We start from the raw sequence: 16,419 nt of genomic DNA, 5'->3' as shown, positions 1-16,419 counted from the left end.
CCAGCAAAAGCAACAGATATAACGCCTATCTATACAGTATATAAATTTCCTAAATGACCCGAATCTAATAAATCATGAATAAAATTCGACAGAGATTGTTAAGGAACAATACCATTAACCAAAAATTCTTCAAACAAAAATTCATGACAGCCACTGACGAGGATCTTAACTATTAAGGGCTGGCCTTTAAAGATGTGGCGGGGTTTAACATTCTTTTCTAAAACACAACCCTCCCTCATTTAATCTCGGTCAGTGGACAAACAAAAAGTATACTGTGACAAAAGAATATTCAATAAAATTAAAAACCAATTGTTCAGAGAACAATTGAAGGTCTTTCCACAGCAATTTTTAAATTTATTGAAAAGAAGCTAGTTCGTGTTTACTCAAGTTAAAATTGGCATCTTATCATCAGTTTCTTCATACTGATGCGATAAATAAGTGGTTTTTATATACTTCTGAGTGAAATAAGGGAGATAATTAGCTAATTTCGGTGAAGTAAATGTCTCTTCCGGTCTCATATGATAGTTTCTTTCACACTGATCCCAAAAATATATAGTTTCTATATATTTTTGCTGGTAAACCAGGAGATAATTGGCCACTTCCGGCTTATCGAAAGTCATTTCTAGTCTTCAGTGATAAGTTAATGTATTAAAATTACAAAATACATGGATTCCGAGTACTTTTCTATGAAGAAAGTGCACGAATGGCTACTTCCGATTTTCTCAAGGTCACTTCCGGTTGTCATTTTTCAAGGTCATATGTCATCCAACCTTTTGTTAAATCTCATATGGCTTTATAATGAACCAAGTTGAAGTAATAATCAATAAACCTTATAATTGGACATTTCAGGGGCACTTACTCCTATAAGATGCCATTCGATTGTTTCAGACCAAATGTAACATATCTTCATTATAATAAAGCAAACATTTTGCACTTGTTGTTTCATATATATCTTTAAAAGTGTTTGAGAAAATGCAAAAACAAGGAAAAGTCAAAATTGAGAACTTGAACATGACCTTTGATCTTGACCTCATTTTCTAAGTTAGGACCCAGGGACCTCAAATAAAAAGATTCCAGGGTTATACGGTTAACGGTTTATGAGTTAAAAAAACATACCGACAAATTTATTTGGTAAAGGTAGATAACTCCTTTAAAATTTCATCGAATCGCTTCAATCCAAATTAGCCAAAAATTTCTGAGGATGTAACGAACAATTTAGAAAAAGAATTTTGTCGATATCTTTTTTTGTTACGAAAGAGATGCACACACTTGATAAACAGTGAATAGGGAGATAACTCTTACAAAGAAAATTGTTCGGCTTAAAATGGGTGAAAATAAAAAGCGCATAAACTGTATGATACTATATAAGAAATATCTTAGCGACATATTGCGAAACAAAAATTTTACGCGATAACAAAATTTGGCAGAAGAAAAAAATAATAATCAGAAAAATACAATAGGTCTTTCCACAGAAAAGTGGAAAGACCTAATAAATTTTTTAGCATTTTCAGGACAAACCACTTTGAGGATAAAATATCAAGTCGCTGTTATGGACTTGTTGTTTGGTATTATCTAGGTGTAAACATATGATTTTGTTGGGCTTAAATTTCAGGTTGTGTTGGTAGGTGATAGACCTCGTCCGCTCGGCGCATCTACTTTATCCTGTAAAGCAATCATTATCGCTCAACCACCTGGTTCCCGCAATGAATACAACCGACCGCTTTAAAATGTTTAGAATATATCTGTTAGCGGCAATAAGTAAAATTAGGCATTACGCTTAAATCCTAGGCAATAAGCTAATTTTCAGGCATTACGCTTATTTCCTGAAATATAATGATGACTATTCAACCTATTGCCAACCATCATTTCAGGCAATAAGTGAATTTTGAGATTTTTTTTTAATCTTCCAAGTAGATTACAATCGATAAAATGTTCTTAATTTAAAGTATTTTTTTAAATTGTATTCCAAATATTGATATACACTTGGTCTAATTTAACAGATTTTACAATGATAATTTTTTAACTTTTAACTTTTAGAATCCCCAGAAAAGATGGCAACTATAGACTACTGCAATTAGAAAAAAACGTATGACATTTTTTCACCTTAGGGGACTTTGAAAGATTGATAAAAAGAGTAAAGGAGAATGATGAGAAAAAAATTCAAAATTATTTTTTTTCTTTATCGTGGTACTTTGGAAAAAGGAACATTTAATATTTTTCTTGTTTGGGCGTTTATTTCATAGTCGACTATATGGTATGGGTTTTTCTCGTTGTTGAAAGTCGTAATGTTGGCTATAATTGCTTACACCAACTTCATTTGAATTTTTATGGATAGTTGTCTCACTGGCAATCATACCACATCTCCTTTTTTATATAAACAGGTCATGGCGACAGAGACCGTATGATTCAAACAACCTAGTAGTGACTATATACAAAGTCAAATAACAACAAATACCGAACTACAAGGAAAATTCAAAACGGAAAGTCCTTTATCAAATGGCAAAATCAAAGCTCAAACACATCAAACGAATGGAAAACAACTGTCATATTCCTTCTGTAGAAAATCTTGTTTTACAGCTAGCTAATCCTTTCACTCGTATGACAACAATGTTTTACCAAAACAAACAGACATTTTAGGTAAAAGATCAAAAATTGGGGTACAGCAGTCAACATTATGTTATAATCTAATTCACTATAAAAAATAATAACAATTTCAACAAAGAAAGACGAAATGGCATATAGACACTTTATAGACAAAGTACATAAGCAGAAATGAAAGACAAGAATACAACAATGTCAATATAAATATTTCTTCTGATTCCATGGCTATCAACATCAAACAATGTTTTTCACTTTGGGAAAATTGTAACATGAAGAAAAGGTATTTAGGAAAGGGAGTAGAATGGAAAGCCATTTTATCCGAAGAGTTCAACAGTAGAGGACATTGATTTAATGGATTTCCAATTGAAACAAAATGGAAACTATAAATGTCTTATAGCATACCAAAATCAACTTACAAAAGTTTTTAACATTAGATTTTGTACGTCAAAATGTGCTTAAATAGAGGTGACTTTTGTTTTAATTAAGGGTTTCATATTTTTAATGTTTTTATTTTTTAAGTGCGTCCCATAAACTGCATTATCACAATGGTCGTGAATTTACAGCTTTGGTTATATCCGAGTTTAAAAATAAAGTGGTCAGAACTGGTGACTTTATTTCAAGGAGTTGACATTTTAAACTTCAGTTCTTATCATGTTATTATGTACCAAATGTGTTTTAATTTTGAACAAATGTTTTTTTTATTTACTCGCATTAACATTTTAGGCATTAAGATTAATGCCTGGACACATTTTTCAGGATTTAAGCTGAAATCCTAGGACTTAAGATTAATGCCTAACACTATTTAGGCAATAGACTTGTTGCCTAGGCGTTAGCTTATTGCCTAGGATTTAAGCTTAATGCCTAATTTCACTTATTGCCGCTAACATATCCAAATGAATGTTATAATTGAGCAACCCGACTCTAATATCGAAGAAGGTATCTGTCAGACATCTTTATTTATAATTTGAATTTTTTCTTGACTATCAAACAAAGGGCTAATCTGTCAAAATACCCTGATTTTGAAATCTTGTCATTGGTATTTAGTTATGAGCCAAGGTTTTACTCAAAAAGATTGTTTGCTCCATGATTTATATACCAAGTATTGTAATTGTTAATGTGTGTAAAATATCTTTTTATTAGTAAAGCCTTTGCTCACACATATTTTGTCCGAAAACGATGTGTAATTTTTTTAGGTCAAACATCTCGACATGTTTATGGCACCAGGGCGACAGCTATGTGAACATTCTGCCATTTAGTGTCCATGTTATATCAACCTGTTCGTAAATCAATAAAATTAACATCCTTTTGATAGACTTGGATAAATCTACTTTCAATAATTTCATCATTTAAAGTTCAAACGTTCTAAAATATTATTTTCTTCAAGTGAAGTCCGTTTGATTTATTAACTGTGTCCTTTGAGCCCGGAACAATCTGAATGATGCCATTTTTTATACTAGTAATCTGAGAGTAAAATCTTACTAGGGTCATCAAAGTTTCTTTTTAAATAGACATCCTCACAAGGATGCCGTTAAAAACAATAAAATTTGTGTTTTAATGTTTTAAAGAAACATAGCAAAAAGTACTAGTAAACTGATTGTGGTGTGGAAAAAATATACAGTCCTATACTATGTTCAAATATCGACCAGTATCAATCAATGGAAACACAGGTTCGCTAGAAATATATTCGGTACTGCATAAAGTAACCATGTGATCAAACACACCCAAGTAAAAGCACAAAACAGAAACATAAACGACACATAATAACCTATTAGGAAGAGCCAATCAAGGTTACAATTAGAAACTGAGAGAATCGTATGCACTTCAAAAGGGGCGAGACCATGTAAGTCGACAGGGTAAACGTTTCCTGCTATGCATACATCAAATGCCATGAGAATTCATACTCATTAAAAATGTCACAATCGGTAAAATTACAAATCAGACGACTATACTGGTACCTACAGATCTAAGTAGTGTTGCTAGTGAGAGATTCTGACACATGGTATTGGTCAAACAATTCCAAATATTGATATACACTTGGTCTAATTTAACAGATTTTACAATGATAATTTTTTAACTTTTAACTTTTAGAATCCCCAGAAAAGATGGCAACTATAGACTACTGCAATTAGAAAAAAACGTATGACATTTTTTCACCTTAGGGGACTTTGAAAGATTGATAAGTAGAGTAAAGGAGAATGATGAGAAAAAAATTCAAAATTATTTTTTTTCTTTATCGTGGTACTTTGGAAAAAGGAACATTTAATATTTTTCTTGTTTGGGCGTTTATTTCATAGTCGACTATATGGTATGGGTTTTTCTCGTTGTTGAAAGTCGTAATGTTGGCTATAATTGCTTACACCAACTTCATTTGAATTTTTATGGATAGTTGTCTCACTGGCAATCATACCACATCTCCTTTTTTATATAAACAGGTCATGGCGACAGAGACCGTATGATTTAAACAACCTAGTAGTGACTATATACAAAGTCAAATAACAACAAATACCGAACTACAAGGAAAATTCAAAACGGAAAGTCCTTTATCAAATGGCAAAATCAAAGCTCAAACACATCAAACGAATGGAAAACAACTGTCATATTCCTTCTGTAGAAAATCTTGTTTTACAGCTAGCTAATCCTTTCACTCGTATGACAACAATGTTTTACCAAAACAAACAGACATTTTAGGTAAAAGATCAAAAATTGGGGTACAGCAGTCAACATTATGTTATAATCTAATTCACTATAAAAAATAATAACAATTTCAACAAAGAAAGACGAAATGGCATATAGACACTTTATAGACAAAGTACATAAGCAGAAATGAAAGACAAGAATACAACAATGTCAATATAAATATTTCTTCTGATTCCATGGCTATCAACATTAAACAATGTTTTTCACTTTGGGAAAATTGTAACATGAAGAAAAGGTATTTAGGAAAGGGAGTAGAATGGAAAGCCATTTTATCCGAAGAGTTCAACAGTAGAGGACATTGATTTAATGGATTTCCAATTGAAACAAAATGGAAACTATAAATGTCTTATAGCATACCAAAATCAACTTACAAAAGTTTTTAACATTAGATTTTGTACGTCAAAATGTGATTAAATAGAGGTGACTTTTGTTTTAATTAAGGGTTTCATATTTTTAATGTTTTTATTTTTTAAGTGCGTCCCATAAACTGCATTATCACAATGGTCGTGAATTTACAGCTTTGGTTATATCCGAGTTTAAAAATAAAGTGGTCAGAACTGGTGACTTTATTTCAAGGAGTTGACATTTTAAACTTCAGTTCTTATCATGTTATTATGTACCAAATGTGTTTTAATTTTGAACAAATGTCTTTTTTATTTACTCGCATTAACATTTTAGGCATTTAGATTAATGCCTGGACACATTTTTCAGGATTTAAGCTGAAATCCTAGGACTTAAGATTAATGCCTAACACTATTTAGGCAATAGACTTGTTACTAGGGTCATCAAAGTTTCTTTTTAAATAGACATCCTCACAAGGATGCCGTTAAAAACAATAAAATTTGTGTTTTAATGTTTTAAAGAAACATAGCAAAAAGTACTAGTAAACTGATTGTGGTGTGGAAAAAATATACAGTCCTATACAATGTTCAAATATCGACCAGTATCAATCAATGGAAACACAGGTTCGCTAGAAATATATTCGGTACTGCATAAAGTAACCATGTGATCAAACACACCCAAGTAAAAGCACAAAACAGAAACATAAACGACACATAATAACCTATTAGGAAGAGCCAATCAAGGTTACAATTAGAAACTGAGAGAATCGTATGCACTTCAAAAGGGGCGAGACCATGTAAGTCGACAGGGTAAACGTTTCCTGCTATGCATACATCAAATGCCATGAGAATTCATACTCATTAAAAATGTCACAATCGGTAAAATTACAAATCAGACGACTATACTGGTACCTACAGATCTAAGTAGTGTTGCTAGTGAGAGATTCTGACACATGGTATTGGTCAAACAATTCGTGATGGTAACCGTAAAACTTATGCGGTGTCGATTTTCAATCGTCCTTCCTCACAACTCTGCAGTTTTTGTGTACAGAGAACACCCCTATTAATGAAGTCCGTATAGTGTGAACATGCAATAGCGTAACGAGTTAACTGATATTTGAAAACGCCACGAAGGTATGTTACTGCTGAGAAATGGGAAGTGGACAATTGGAAAGTTGAAATCACCAAGTTTGTCATAGATTTTGTTTGAAGTCGTCCATCTGTGTCAATATCGAAGAAAAGATCAAAATATGAAAAAGACCTTCTACTATTGGTATATCCCTAATTTCAAGTTCACGGGGATATGTGAGATGTAAGCAATCGTTGAAATGTAGGTTATTAAGTGACAGAACATCAACAATATATCTGAAAGTGAAATTTAAAAACTATGCAAAATGCTTATTATATTTGTCTTTGAGAAGGCTCTGTGTGAATTCTGTTCCATATGAGTGCAAAACAAGACTGACAGGAGTGGTGCACAATAAACACCCATTGGAATATCGACTTCTGTTGTTATATTATTCCTCCAAACTCAACAAATTTGTGCTATATTTTGATGGTTTCTTCTTCGATGTATCTGTAGTAGGAATCATTGTAGTTCTTCACACAGTAAGATTTTTCATGACCTAAAGCAAGGAATTAATATCTACGTTTCCCATAAAACGGAATATGGTTATTCCATTATTCAGAATCCGACGTCATATCGTTTTTTGGCAGTTTAGAAGAAGCTATTTAGAACTTTGAAATCCCAACTAGCAAGTACCTGGTTCTCTTCGAAAGAGCAGAAATGTCGTTTCTGATACTTGATGTGTATTTTTATGTATGGTATATTTTTAGTATCTAATCGATAAATATGCAACCAAACCAATTTTAAACAATGTACCGAAAATCTCGTAGATAAATTTCCTATCATATGCCATGAAGTTAAGTTTTCTATCCCTATCTTTCATTCTGAATAAATAGATATCAGAATTTAAAAACTTGCAGCAAATTTCAACAAATATAAAGATTTTATCCGTTATACTAGTAAAAGAAAAAAAAACCGAATTTCGACAATTTGTAGAATATGTCTCAAGAACTCAAATCAAGCATTCTAGTGTTTTTTGTTGTTGTGGGGATGTATAAGTACCCTGCCACGTCCACTCTGTGTTCTTGTTAGATGTATTTCTATTTGTATCCATCTGATGAGTTAAGCCTTTTATAGCTGAGTTTTATAGTTTGTTCTTATGTTGTACTGGTACACCACTGTCCCAGGTTAAGGGTGGGTTGGCGCCTTCAAACTACTTTAACCCCGCCACATTCTGTATGGGCTTGTCCCAAGTCGGGAGCCTGTAATTCAGTGGTTGTTGTTTGTTGATGTGTATCATATCGGTTTTATGTTCATTATTTTGTACATAAATTAGGCCGTTAGTTTTCTCGTTTGAATTGTTTTACATTTGTCATTTCGGGGCCTTTTATAGCTGACTATGCGGTATGGGTTTTGCTCTTTGTTGAAGCCGTACGGTGACCTATAGTTGTTAATTTCTGTGTCATTTGGTCTCTTGTTGAGAGTTGTCTCATTGGCAATCATACCACATCTTCTTATTTTTATATTCTAATACTTTTTGTCAAGGTCTTAAACAATTATGAATCGTTCCAGTACGGCCTTGTGATGTTCGGGAAAAAAACCAGAAAGTTCGATGGTCACAGAACTGCGTTTGAAATATAACGGATAGAGAGCTCGGGAATGCAAATTGGTCAACGTATTTTATAAATAAAGTATAAACATTAATTTTAATGTCATTTATATAGAATTTAGCCATAAGGATTTCAAATATGGGAGCATGCTTTCGTTATATATTTTCAAAAACTCGGAATAACGAAACCGCAAGAATTCTTTTCAATATTTATTTTAATACAAAGTAGACCAAATGTTGTAATTTTTACCATTTTTTGTCTTTAAACTACAGAAATATACCTACTGTCTGGTGAAAAGTCAGATATTGTTAATCAATTGATTTTTACATCGGATGACCGTGAGGGCATTCCGGTGTATTGCTGTCGCCTAGATTTCCATTACGTCATTTTCGTGTTGGGATTGTAACCGATCTATACACACGATAAATACGCGGACATTATCGAGTGCAAATAATATATAACAACAAACCAGATTATACTGATTTGTATCACTTCAATATCATATTTATTACGGTGAGGTTGAATTCCCTGTCATTTATTTATCATCCACGCACGAACTTGTCTAAGAAAAAAAAAATTAAATCTGTACATTAACCTCACTTTCAGGTATAGAGATGTGATTTTTTTTCTGAGACAAGTGCTTGTGACCATTCACAAGAACTTGCAGTCATCCGATGTTCAGTACTTCAGTACTTTGATTAAGTAAAAACGTCTAAGGAAATGATGTACGTAAGACAAATTGGATGTAATGGGAGTACTAAGTACATAACTTATGGAAATCAAATGTGTGTGTAATTGTATTAAGAATGATAAGCATGACGACATATACATAAAATATGTATAAGACACATTCCTTTTAAATAGGTACAACGTTATAGTTATATAAAAGAACAAGCAATAAAAAACAAACACTCAGTTACATGTTGAATAATAAATAATAAATTTTAAAAACAGAAATCTTATTAATGACTCTTGTCCGTACTTTACCTTGTCATATTATAACACCGAAATACGTCGTTAACACAGTTTTACATACTTTCTTTGGTTCAAGGATAGTAAGACAATGATATCTTCTATTTTGTTAATCGTAGTTTTGGCAACTCTTGTAGTAGATCTTGAGTGTGGGACTAATTTCATGAAACCAGTATTCAATGCAATGACAACATATTTATGGGCAAAAGACATATACAGCAATGAAACAGTAACCGATGAAAGTACTGTCATGTACAATGGGGAAGTATGTCAGATTGTAAATTTAAATCTGCTGATGAGACATGTTGCCAGGTATCCATCACTTTACTGGATACGAAGGATGGAAAATTTGCATAATATGATCAAGAGTGACCCGGATGTAGTTAAGAAACACAGATTCTTGAAGACATGGATAATCCCGTTTGCAGAAGAACATGCATATTCCATGTCCGCACTAGGAACCGAAGAAGCGACAGCTCTAGGCAGAACATTCGGAAAAAAATTCAAACAGTTATTTGAAGGGAAAACTAACCTAATAGATTATACCATAACAAGCAAGGAAGTTACTCGGCAAAGTTTTGTTGCGTTCTACAAAAGTTTGAATGAAACGTTACTAGCTGATGCATCTAGACCAAATCCAGCGGTGGACGATTCAAGACTCCGTTTTTATTCAAAATGTAAGAAATATAGAACGTACAGCGATAAATCAAATGTAGAATATGATTTATTTGTTGGTGGAATACAGATGAAAACAGTTGTTGATAAGATAAAGACACTACTCGGGATGGCAAACTTAAACGCAGGTACTTACTTTATGCTTTCCCACTGAAATTAGGTCGAAAGTTTATAATTTAGGTATATCGGCAAAGAAATGAAAAATACTGATGTAAATCGTGTTGGCAAAAATCAATATATTTATTAGAAACTCATAATAAATAACAGGCTTCATGTCGGAGGCTTTTAAAGCCGACTATACGGTATGAGTTTTTCTCATTGTCGGCAATGATACCACATCTCCTTATTTTTATATAAACATTTGTACACCAAACGAGCGTTTCGTCTACAAACGACTCATCAGGGACATTCGAATAAAACAAGTTAAAAAGGCCAAATAAAGTACGAAGTTGAAGAGCATTAAGGACTCAAAATTGCGAAAGGTTTTGCCAAATACAGCTATGGTAATCTATTCCTGCGGTAGAAAATTCTCACAATAGAAGAAGAGACAGACCTAAAGATAAAAGCAAAACAAAAAATAATTATAAAAAACAATCGTGCAAGGAAGAACCACAACCTGTCGTCGCAACAGATATCAACATATGTTTTAGACAAGTTCTTCATCTTATTTACTTGATTTGTTGTATGCATTTATTTTTCACTTAGTTATTTACATGTGATATCTAGACGTTTATTTAGTTCTTGTTTGTGTAACTTTTTCAGATTTAAAATTTTAGAAATATATTTTCTGTCAATACATGGTGACTAGAATGTTTATCATTTCAGAACAAGTCATCACCATGCATCAGATTTGTGCCTTTGAACTTGGAATGTTTAACAAATCAGACTGGTGCAGCTTTTTCACTTTGGATGATCTTAACGTGTTAGACTACCTATTTGATTTATCGGTAAGATAGTGAATTTTTTTAAACTTTGGAATGAATGATATTTCCTTCAGCTTCTATCCCAGATAAAGGATGTCCTAAAATGTGTTATCTAAGATAAAAAAAAATCATTCACAACTCTTTGAGAAAATAGTCAAATAACGTTTTTCAACGGGACAAACGTACCCGTCATGCATTTCACAAGTGCCTTTTTTCGTCCATAGGTACTTGAGGACAGGACATTTTTTTTAGATCTTCCCTTTTTTCCAAAATCCGTTATTTTTTGTTTTCTATTACTTTCAATTATTATAACTTTAGTTTACTATCCACAGCGGTCACTGATATATTATATAGAGCTTCTCTCTCTATAGTAAAATTGGAATTGATATTAAATAGCAAATACAAGTTATTTCTAGTATATTTATGTTCATATAATACAGAAAAACGCGAAAATAATTGAAATTAATAGAAAACAAACAAATAACGGATTTTGGAATAAAGAGTGATGGCTAAATAAATTTGTCCTGTCCCCAAGTACCCATATTCTCGTCAGCAGTTTGATATATCCGTGATCTATGACTAACTGAGTGATTTATCATTTGTCACAATGCCCTTTGTAGTAAAATTTGCGCCTTGTCAACTGTTTAACCAAATATGATGTGCAAGTTCTTAAGGTTTTATTTTTAGTTTTTACATAGCATGCATAAGGAGACGTGCTGTTTAAAAAATAGTCTTGTGTCTGAATAACTCGGACATCCGATGTTTATTAAGGGAGAAAATCTAATGTAAAAACAAAAACGTCAAGCAAACTAAAAAATATTATCATATTTCGTGATATTATTTATGCTTGTTTACTTTACAGCACTACTGGCAGAGAGGTTTTGGTTACGCAATAAACTGGCAAATGACCTGTCCTTTTACTAGTCACATGTTCAAACGATTTGATGACACCATCGCAAATCAAAATGAGTGAGTAGGAAAGTATAAAGTTGTGGAGCCCTTTTTTAACACATTGAGAAAAAAATCTTTAAAACTGAGTTTAAAAGTCTGACACTACAATCATGCATGTTAAAACGATAATTCAATGTAATTATTGTTGTGTATGTCCTTGGTACGATAATGTTCCATTTGGTGAGAAAGGTGCTTATTCATTTTGGGGTCTTAAGGTCACAACAGCTATTGATAGAATGAAATTTTTGCTAAATTTTAGGTTCCACGTGTTGTCTTTGAATTATATATTCAACAACTTTTCCTCTCCTACACGAACCCTGTGGGTTTTCGTAGGTGGCCTGTTATATCCAGGTTCCCTCCATAAACACCATTCCCTTTGTTTTCCATTAGCAGTAAAATTCCCGTCACTTCCTCTGGTTCTATCTACTATGAACACCTGTTTAATTAATTTACTGCCAAAATATATCTTAGTTCTAACATGCATGATGGAAGATCTCAGACGGATAGTCTTTATTAAATATATTCACAATGTTTCCGGTTCTGGAAGATTTCGAGTTTGACACTTAATTGTATATACATGTCCTGCCTATTGATAAACATTTTGTGTTGATCTCCGGGTGTCTCGTTTTTTTTTTGTCGATGAATTGCTATCTCAATAGCACTTACCCCACATATCTTTTCATTCATATAAAATACTTGCCACTGGATTCAAACAACAGTCAACCAATCACTTACAATCAATCATTATGCAGCCGTGTTAAACCAATATTACCTACGTGAAAGGAAGTTTAACAACATGTTAGAAAATTACAGAAGCACCATCTGTTGATAACTTACGTCAAATGGTTGGGGTCGTCAAAAATATGGTTCAAAAGACAAATTGACGAAACCAAAAATTAGCATAAATTTCATTCTATCAATAGCTTGTTTGGGCTTGTTTTTTAACCTATTGATCTCAAAACGAATAGGAATCATCCAGTGGCGCATTATCGAACCAAGTTTGGTAATAACCAAAAATTACCAAAATGTCAGTCTCTGAATAGCTGCTGCGTATTTGTACTATAAACTATGATCTGTAAATCAATAGGAGTCTCTCCATCTCATTGGGCCTTATCGAACTAAGCTTGGTTAACAAAATGAAATATGGTACAAAAGATAACATCTGAAAACAAAATTGTTGCCTCAATTTCAATCTATTAATAGCCGCTATGACATTGACCTTTGATTAACGAATCCCAAGATCAATAGGGTGTCTTGTACTCATACTCCAAAATCAACCAAGCAAAAGGCTGGATTTCATGTTTCGAGCACGATTTTTGTGCTCCGAGCACTGAGCAAAGTTTTATGACCCCAGAAGGCTTTGAAAATATTTCTTTGTCGCAACTCGGTTTAAAAGTCAGAAGAAATGTTCTAAAATAATATTAGTAAAAACAAATCAACACTTTTAGCACAATAATTAACAAAAGATGTGAAAATAGGAGTGATTATTCATGTAAAATCTTAGCCATACGTCTATATTTTTGTTATTTTCTTTACAGGACTACAGTAGCTGATATCCAATTTGCGCATTCTTACACACTTCTCCCTGTTTATACAGCATTTGGATTATTCAAAGACTCTAATAAACTTTTAGCTAACAATTATGAAGCAAACAAAAGTCGCCGATTTCGGGTTAGCAGGACATGTCCATTCTCAGCAAATTTAGGTACTGGCCTTTACAAGTGTGAAGTTAGCGGGAATTTTGTCGTAAAAATGTTTGTGAATGAAGACGCAGTTGACATTCCTGCATGTGGCAGTAAAGTGTGCCTTTATCAGGAGTTCAAACAGGCCTATAAATTTCTCGATGATTGTAACTTTGAAAAGATTTGTAGAACACAATAAAAGTTTTCTTGAATATATATGTTTCGAAGTCGTCTCATACAGCAACGAACCTGCAAAAATAAGCAACCTGTAGTTGTTAATTTCTGTGTCATTTGGTCTCTTGTGGATACTGTGGATTCATTATTATTCGTGGGATACCAATTTTCGTTGATTTCGTGGTTACAGGTGAACCACGAATTTAAATATTCAACGAAATACAAATATTCTCTAGGCTTGTATGCAGACCTTAATAAAACCACGAAATCAAATATTCACGAAAATACAAAGTTTCCTCAATCCACGAAAATTGGTACCCACGAAAATAAATGAATCCACAGTAGTTGCCTCATTGGCAATCATACCACATATTCTTATTAATATAAGTCAGGTATCTACAGTATATATGTCAAGAATTTAATCGCGCAAGTATAGATGAGTTATTAACATATGTAACAGAATTTTTATCAGTGATCTCTTTTTGGCACAAACTTCAGAAAGTAACTATCAAAATATGATAACTTGACTGACAAGGTTTCTGGGTTAGGACGCATGAACAATGTGAAAGGGTATTGCAGTGTAGAGAGCAGATTTAACTGTATATATGGTATCCTTTATATTTATATATTCACAAACCTTAGAATTATTGAGTTAGATTACTTATAGTTAAACAGGAAGTTAAAGTATAAGATTCGGTTCTTTTTATGTTTCCTGAGAAGCCCCTGTATGAAGTTTTTTGTCTTACGAATAAAGTAACAAGTCGGCGAGAAGAGGATCACTTATTCTTTCCATATGAATGTATATGTTGAAATGATTCGGTGGTAGTCTGTGATTTGGAACGTGCGACTACACCTGTCAGTTTTTGCACACTCTGTACTATAGGGTTTTCTCTCAATCTTCAAACTTCATCTAGCCTTCATCTTTTGTACTGTGTTGCTGCTCATGTAATGTTTCTACATTTTGAGTTTGGTGGACGATATCCAACTATTTATAGGTCTATATCAAAAAGAGAGGCGGATGATGAACGAATTGATAATGTCAAGGCAAAAAAAAACCACCGAAAATCGACCAAAAGACGAACAAGTTTACAAAACGCAATGTAGAAATAAAGACTGAGCAACAGGAACCCAACCAAAAATCGGTTTTGTTTGGGGGAGTATCTCAGGAGGCCCGGAGGGTAAGCAGATCCTGGAAATATACGTCTTAGTTCATCAATTTCAAAACCTTCACAAAAACACAATTAATAAACCAACAGTGGTAACTGATCACAGTAGCACATAACTCGATCCGGTCATTATATGTGATGCAATGCAATTTTTTTCTGAAGAACTTAATATACCTGTTAAGTTTTTTTTATATCTATAAATGAAATATAACAACGGGTCATTAGTTTTCAAATAGTTATGTGTATGAATTACTTGTAAACATCGAGAAACATTAGTTCAACCTTATAGCATCTAAATATTTGTACTATGATACGGTTTTGAAAATTGTATTCATTGTGTGTTGACCAGCTATACTACATGTACACGTCTTGATTCATTAACATTATACACCCTGTTCATACGCACTTTAGTTTGCGTTCACAAAAATTCCGGATAAGATGTCAATGAATCCGGAGTCAAAATACTTGAGGTAGGTAGTTTGACATCCGAATTGAACTACATGTATTAAATTAAAATATGTGATGACGCAAATGCGTATTCTTATCCAGAGTATCAGTGCATATGCTTTCTATTTACTATTTCTTGCGCAAAAATACCACGTTCAGGCATAAATATTAATTTTTTCTCGCGAATGCGAATTTTCGCTTTTCTGATTTAAATTCTGGACGCGGTAGTAAGAGCTTGACATGTGATTTTCAAACACGCTCATCATTGCTTACGGTATTCTGACCTCTAGCTGTTTCTCTTTTGTTTTCTTTTTTGAGTAACTATCCTTTTATAAATTTTGACATTTTCGAAATGCCAAGGATTTTCTACCTGAGGAATAGATTACTTAACTTCGTACTTTATTTGGCTTTTTTTTTTTTTAACTATTTTTATTCGAGCGTCACTGATGATTCTTTGTAGACTTAACTCAAGTCTGGCGTACAACATGTTTATCCTGGTATCTTTTCATATCTACATGTCTTTTTATTTAAATTGGTTCTTTTGAGATAAAATTGAGAATGGAAATGGGGAATATGTCAAAGAGACAACAACCCGACCAAAGAGCAGACAACAGCTAGCCGAAGGCCACCAATGGGTCTTTAATGCAGCGAGAAAAAATTAAGAGTATGTTTATGTATTCATAAAACTTCTGAAAATAAGATATTCTTCAAAACCAAGTTTCCCTGTAGAATATATGGATTGATTTAAGAAAATCAGGAAATCCTTCAAATTTGAGATGTTTTATGAGACCAAAATAAATCTAAATGCATCCAGATTATAAAGCAAACTGAGTGCTTAAATTTGTATTGTAATTGGTTTGTGCAATTTGCATTATACATCCGGTTTGCACAAACTGGGATTTGCAATAGGTCTGAAAAAATTATGTACAATCCCAAGTAACAAATGAGATAGTTGATCTTTAAAATGTATATTGAAATAGTAGCTGTGTATAAACTATATTCACACATTTCTATTCACAACTATCCAACATTACTTTCAACTGACTTGTGCAAGAATGTACACACTATTACATATTTTTAATAAAGGTAGTTGAACTTCATCATTATCTTCTTC

General features: G+C 32.8%; 1 protein-coding gene across 1 annotated transcript; it reads left to right on the top strand.

Annotated features, from left to right (window-relative positions):
• The first annotated feature begins 9,298 nt into the window (after positions 1-9,298).
• LOC127735227 (multiple inositol polyphosphate phosphatase 1-like) lies at positions 9,299-13,732 on the top strand. The gene is made up of 4 exons (XM_052245344.1): positions 9,299-10,090; positions 10,788-10,909; positions 11,748-11,854; positions 13,375-13,732. Exons 1-4 carry the CDS (start codon positions 9,379-9,381, stop codon positions 13,715-13,717), a joined length of 1,284 nt encoding a protein of 427 aa, XP_052101304.1. The 5' UTR covers positions 9,299-9,378; the 3' UTR covers positions 13,718-13,732.
• Positions 13,733-16,419: the final 2,687 nt, after the last annotated feature.

Source organism: Mytilus californianus, unplaced genomic scaffold (genome assembly GCF_021869535.1).
Source record: "Mytilus californianus isolate M0D057914Y unplaced genomic scaffold, xbMytCali1.0.p SCAF_3, whole genome shotgun sequence".
Taxonomy (NCBI): Eukaryota; Metazoa; Mollusca; class Bivalvia; order Mytilida; family Mytilidae; genus Mytilus; species Mytilus californianus.
The sequence above is the reverse complement of the archived record's forward strand: the minus strand, read 5'-3'. Positions and strand labels throughout refer to the sequence as shown.

Coding starts and splice junctions, on each gene's coding strand:
- LOC127735227 (XM_052245344.1), top strand. CDS start 9,379: ATGATATCTTCTATTTTGTTAATCGTAGTTTTGGCAACTCTTGTAGTA. Junction 10,910..11,747: donor ACTACCTATTTGATTTATCG/GTAAGATAGTGA, acceptor TTTACTTTACAG/CACTACTGGCAGAGAGGTTT. Junction 11,855..13,374: donor ACCATCGCAAATCAAAATGA/GTGAGTAGGAAA, acceptor TTTTCTTTACAG/GACTACAGTAGCTGATATCC.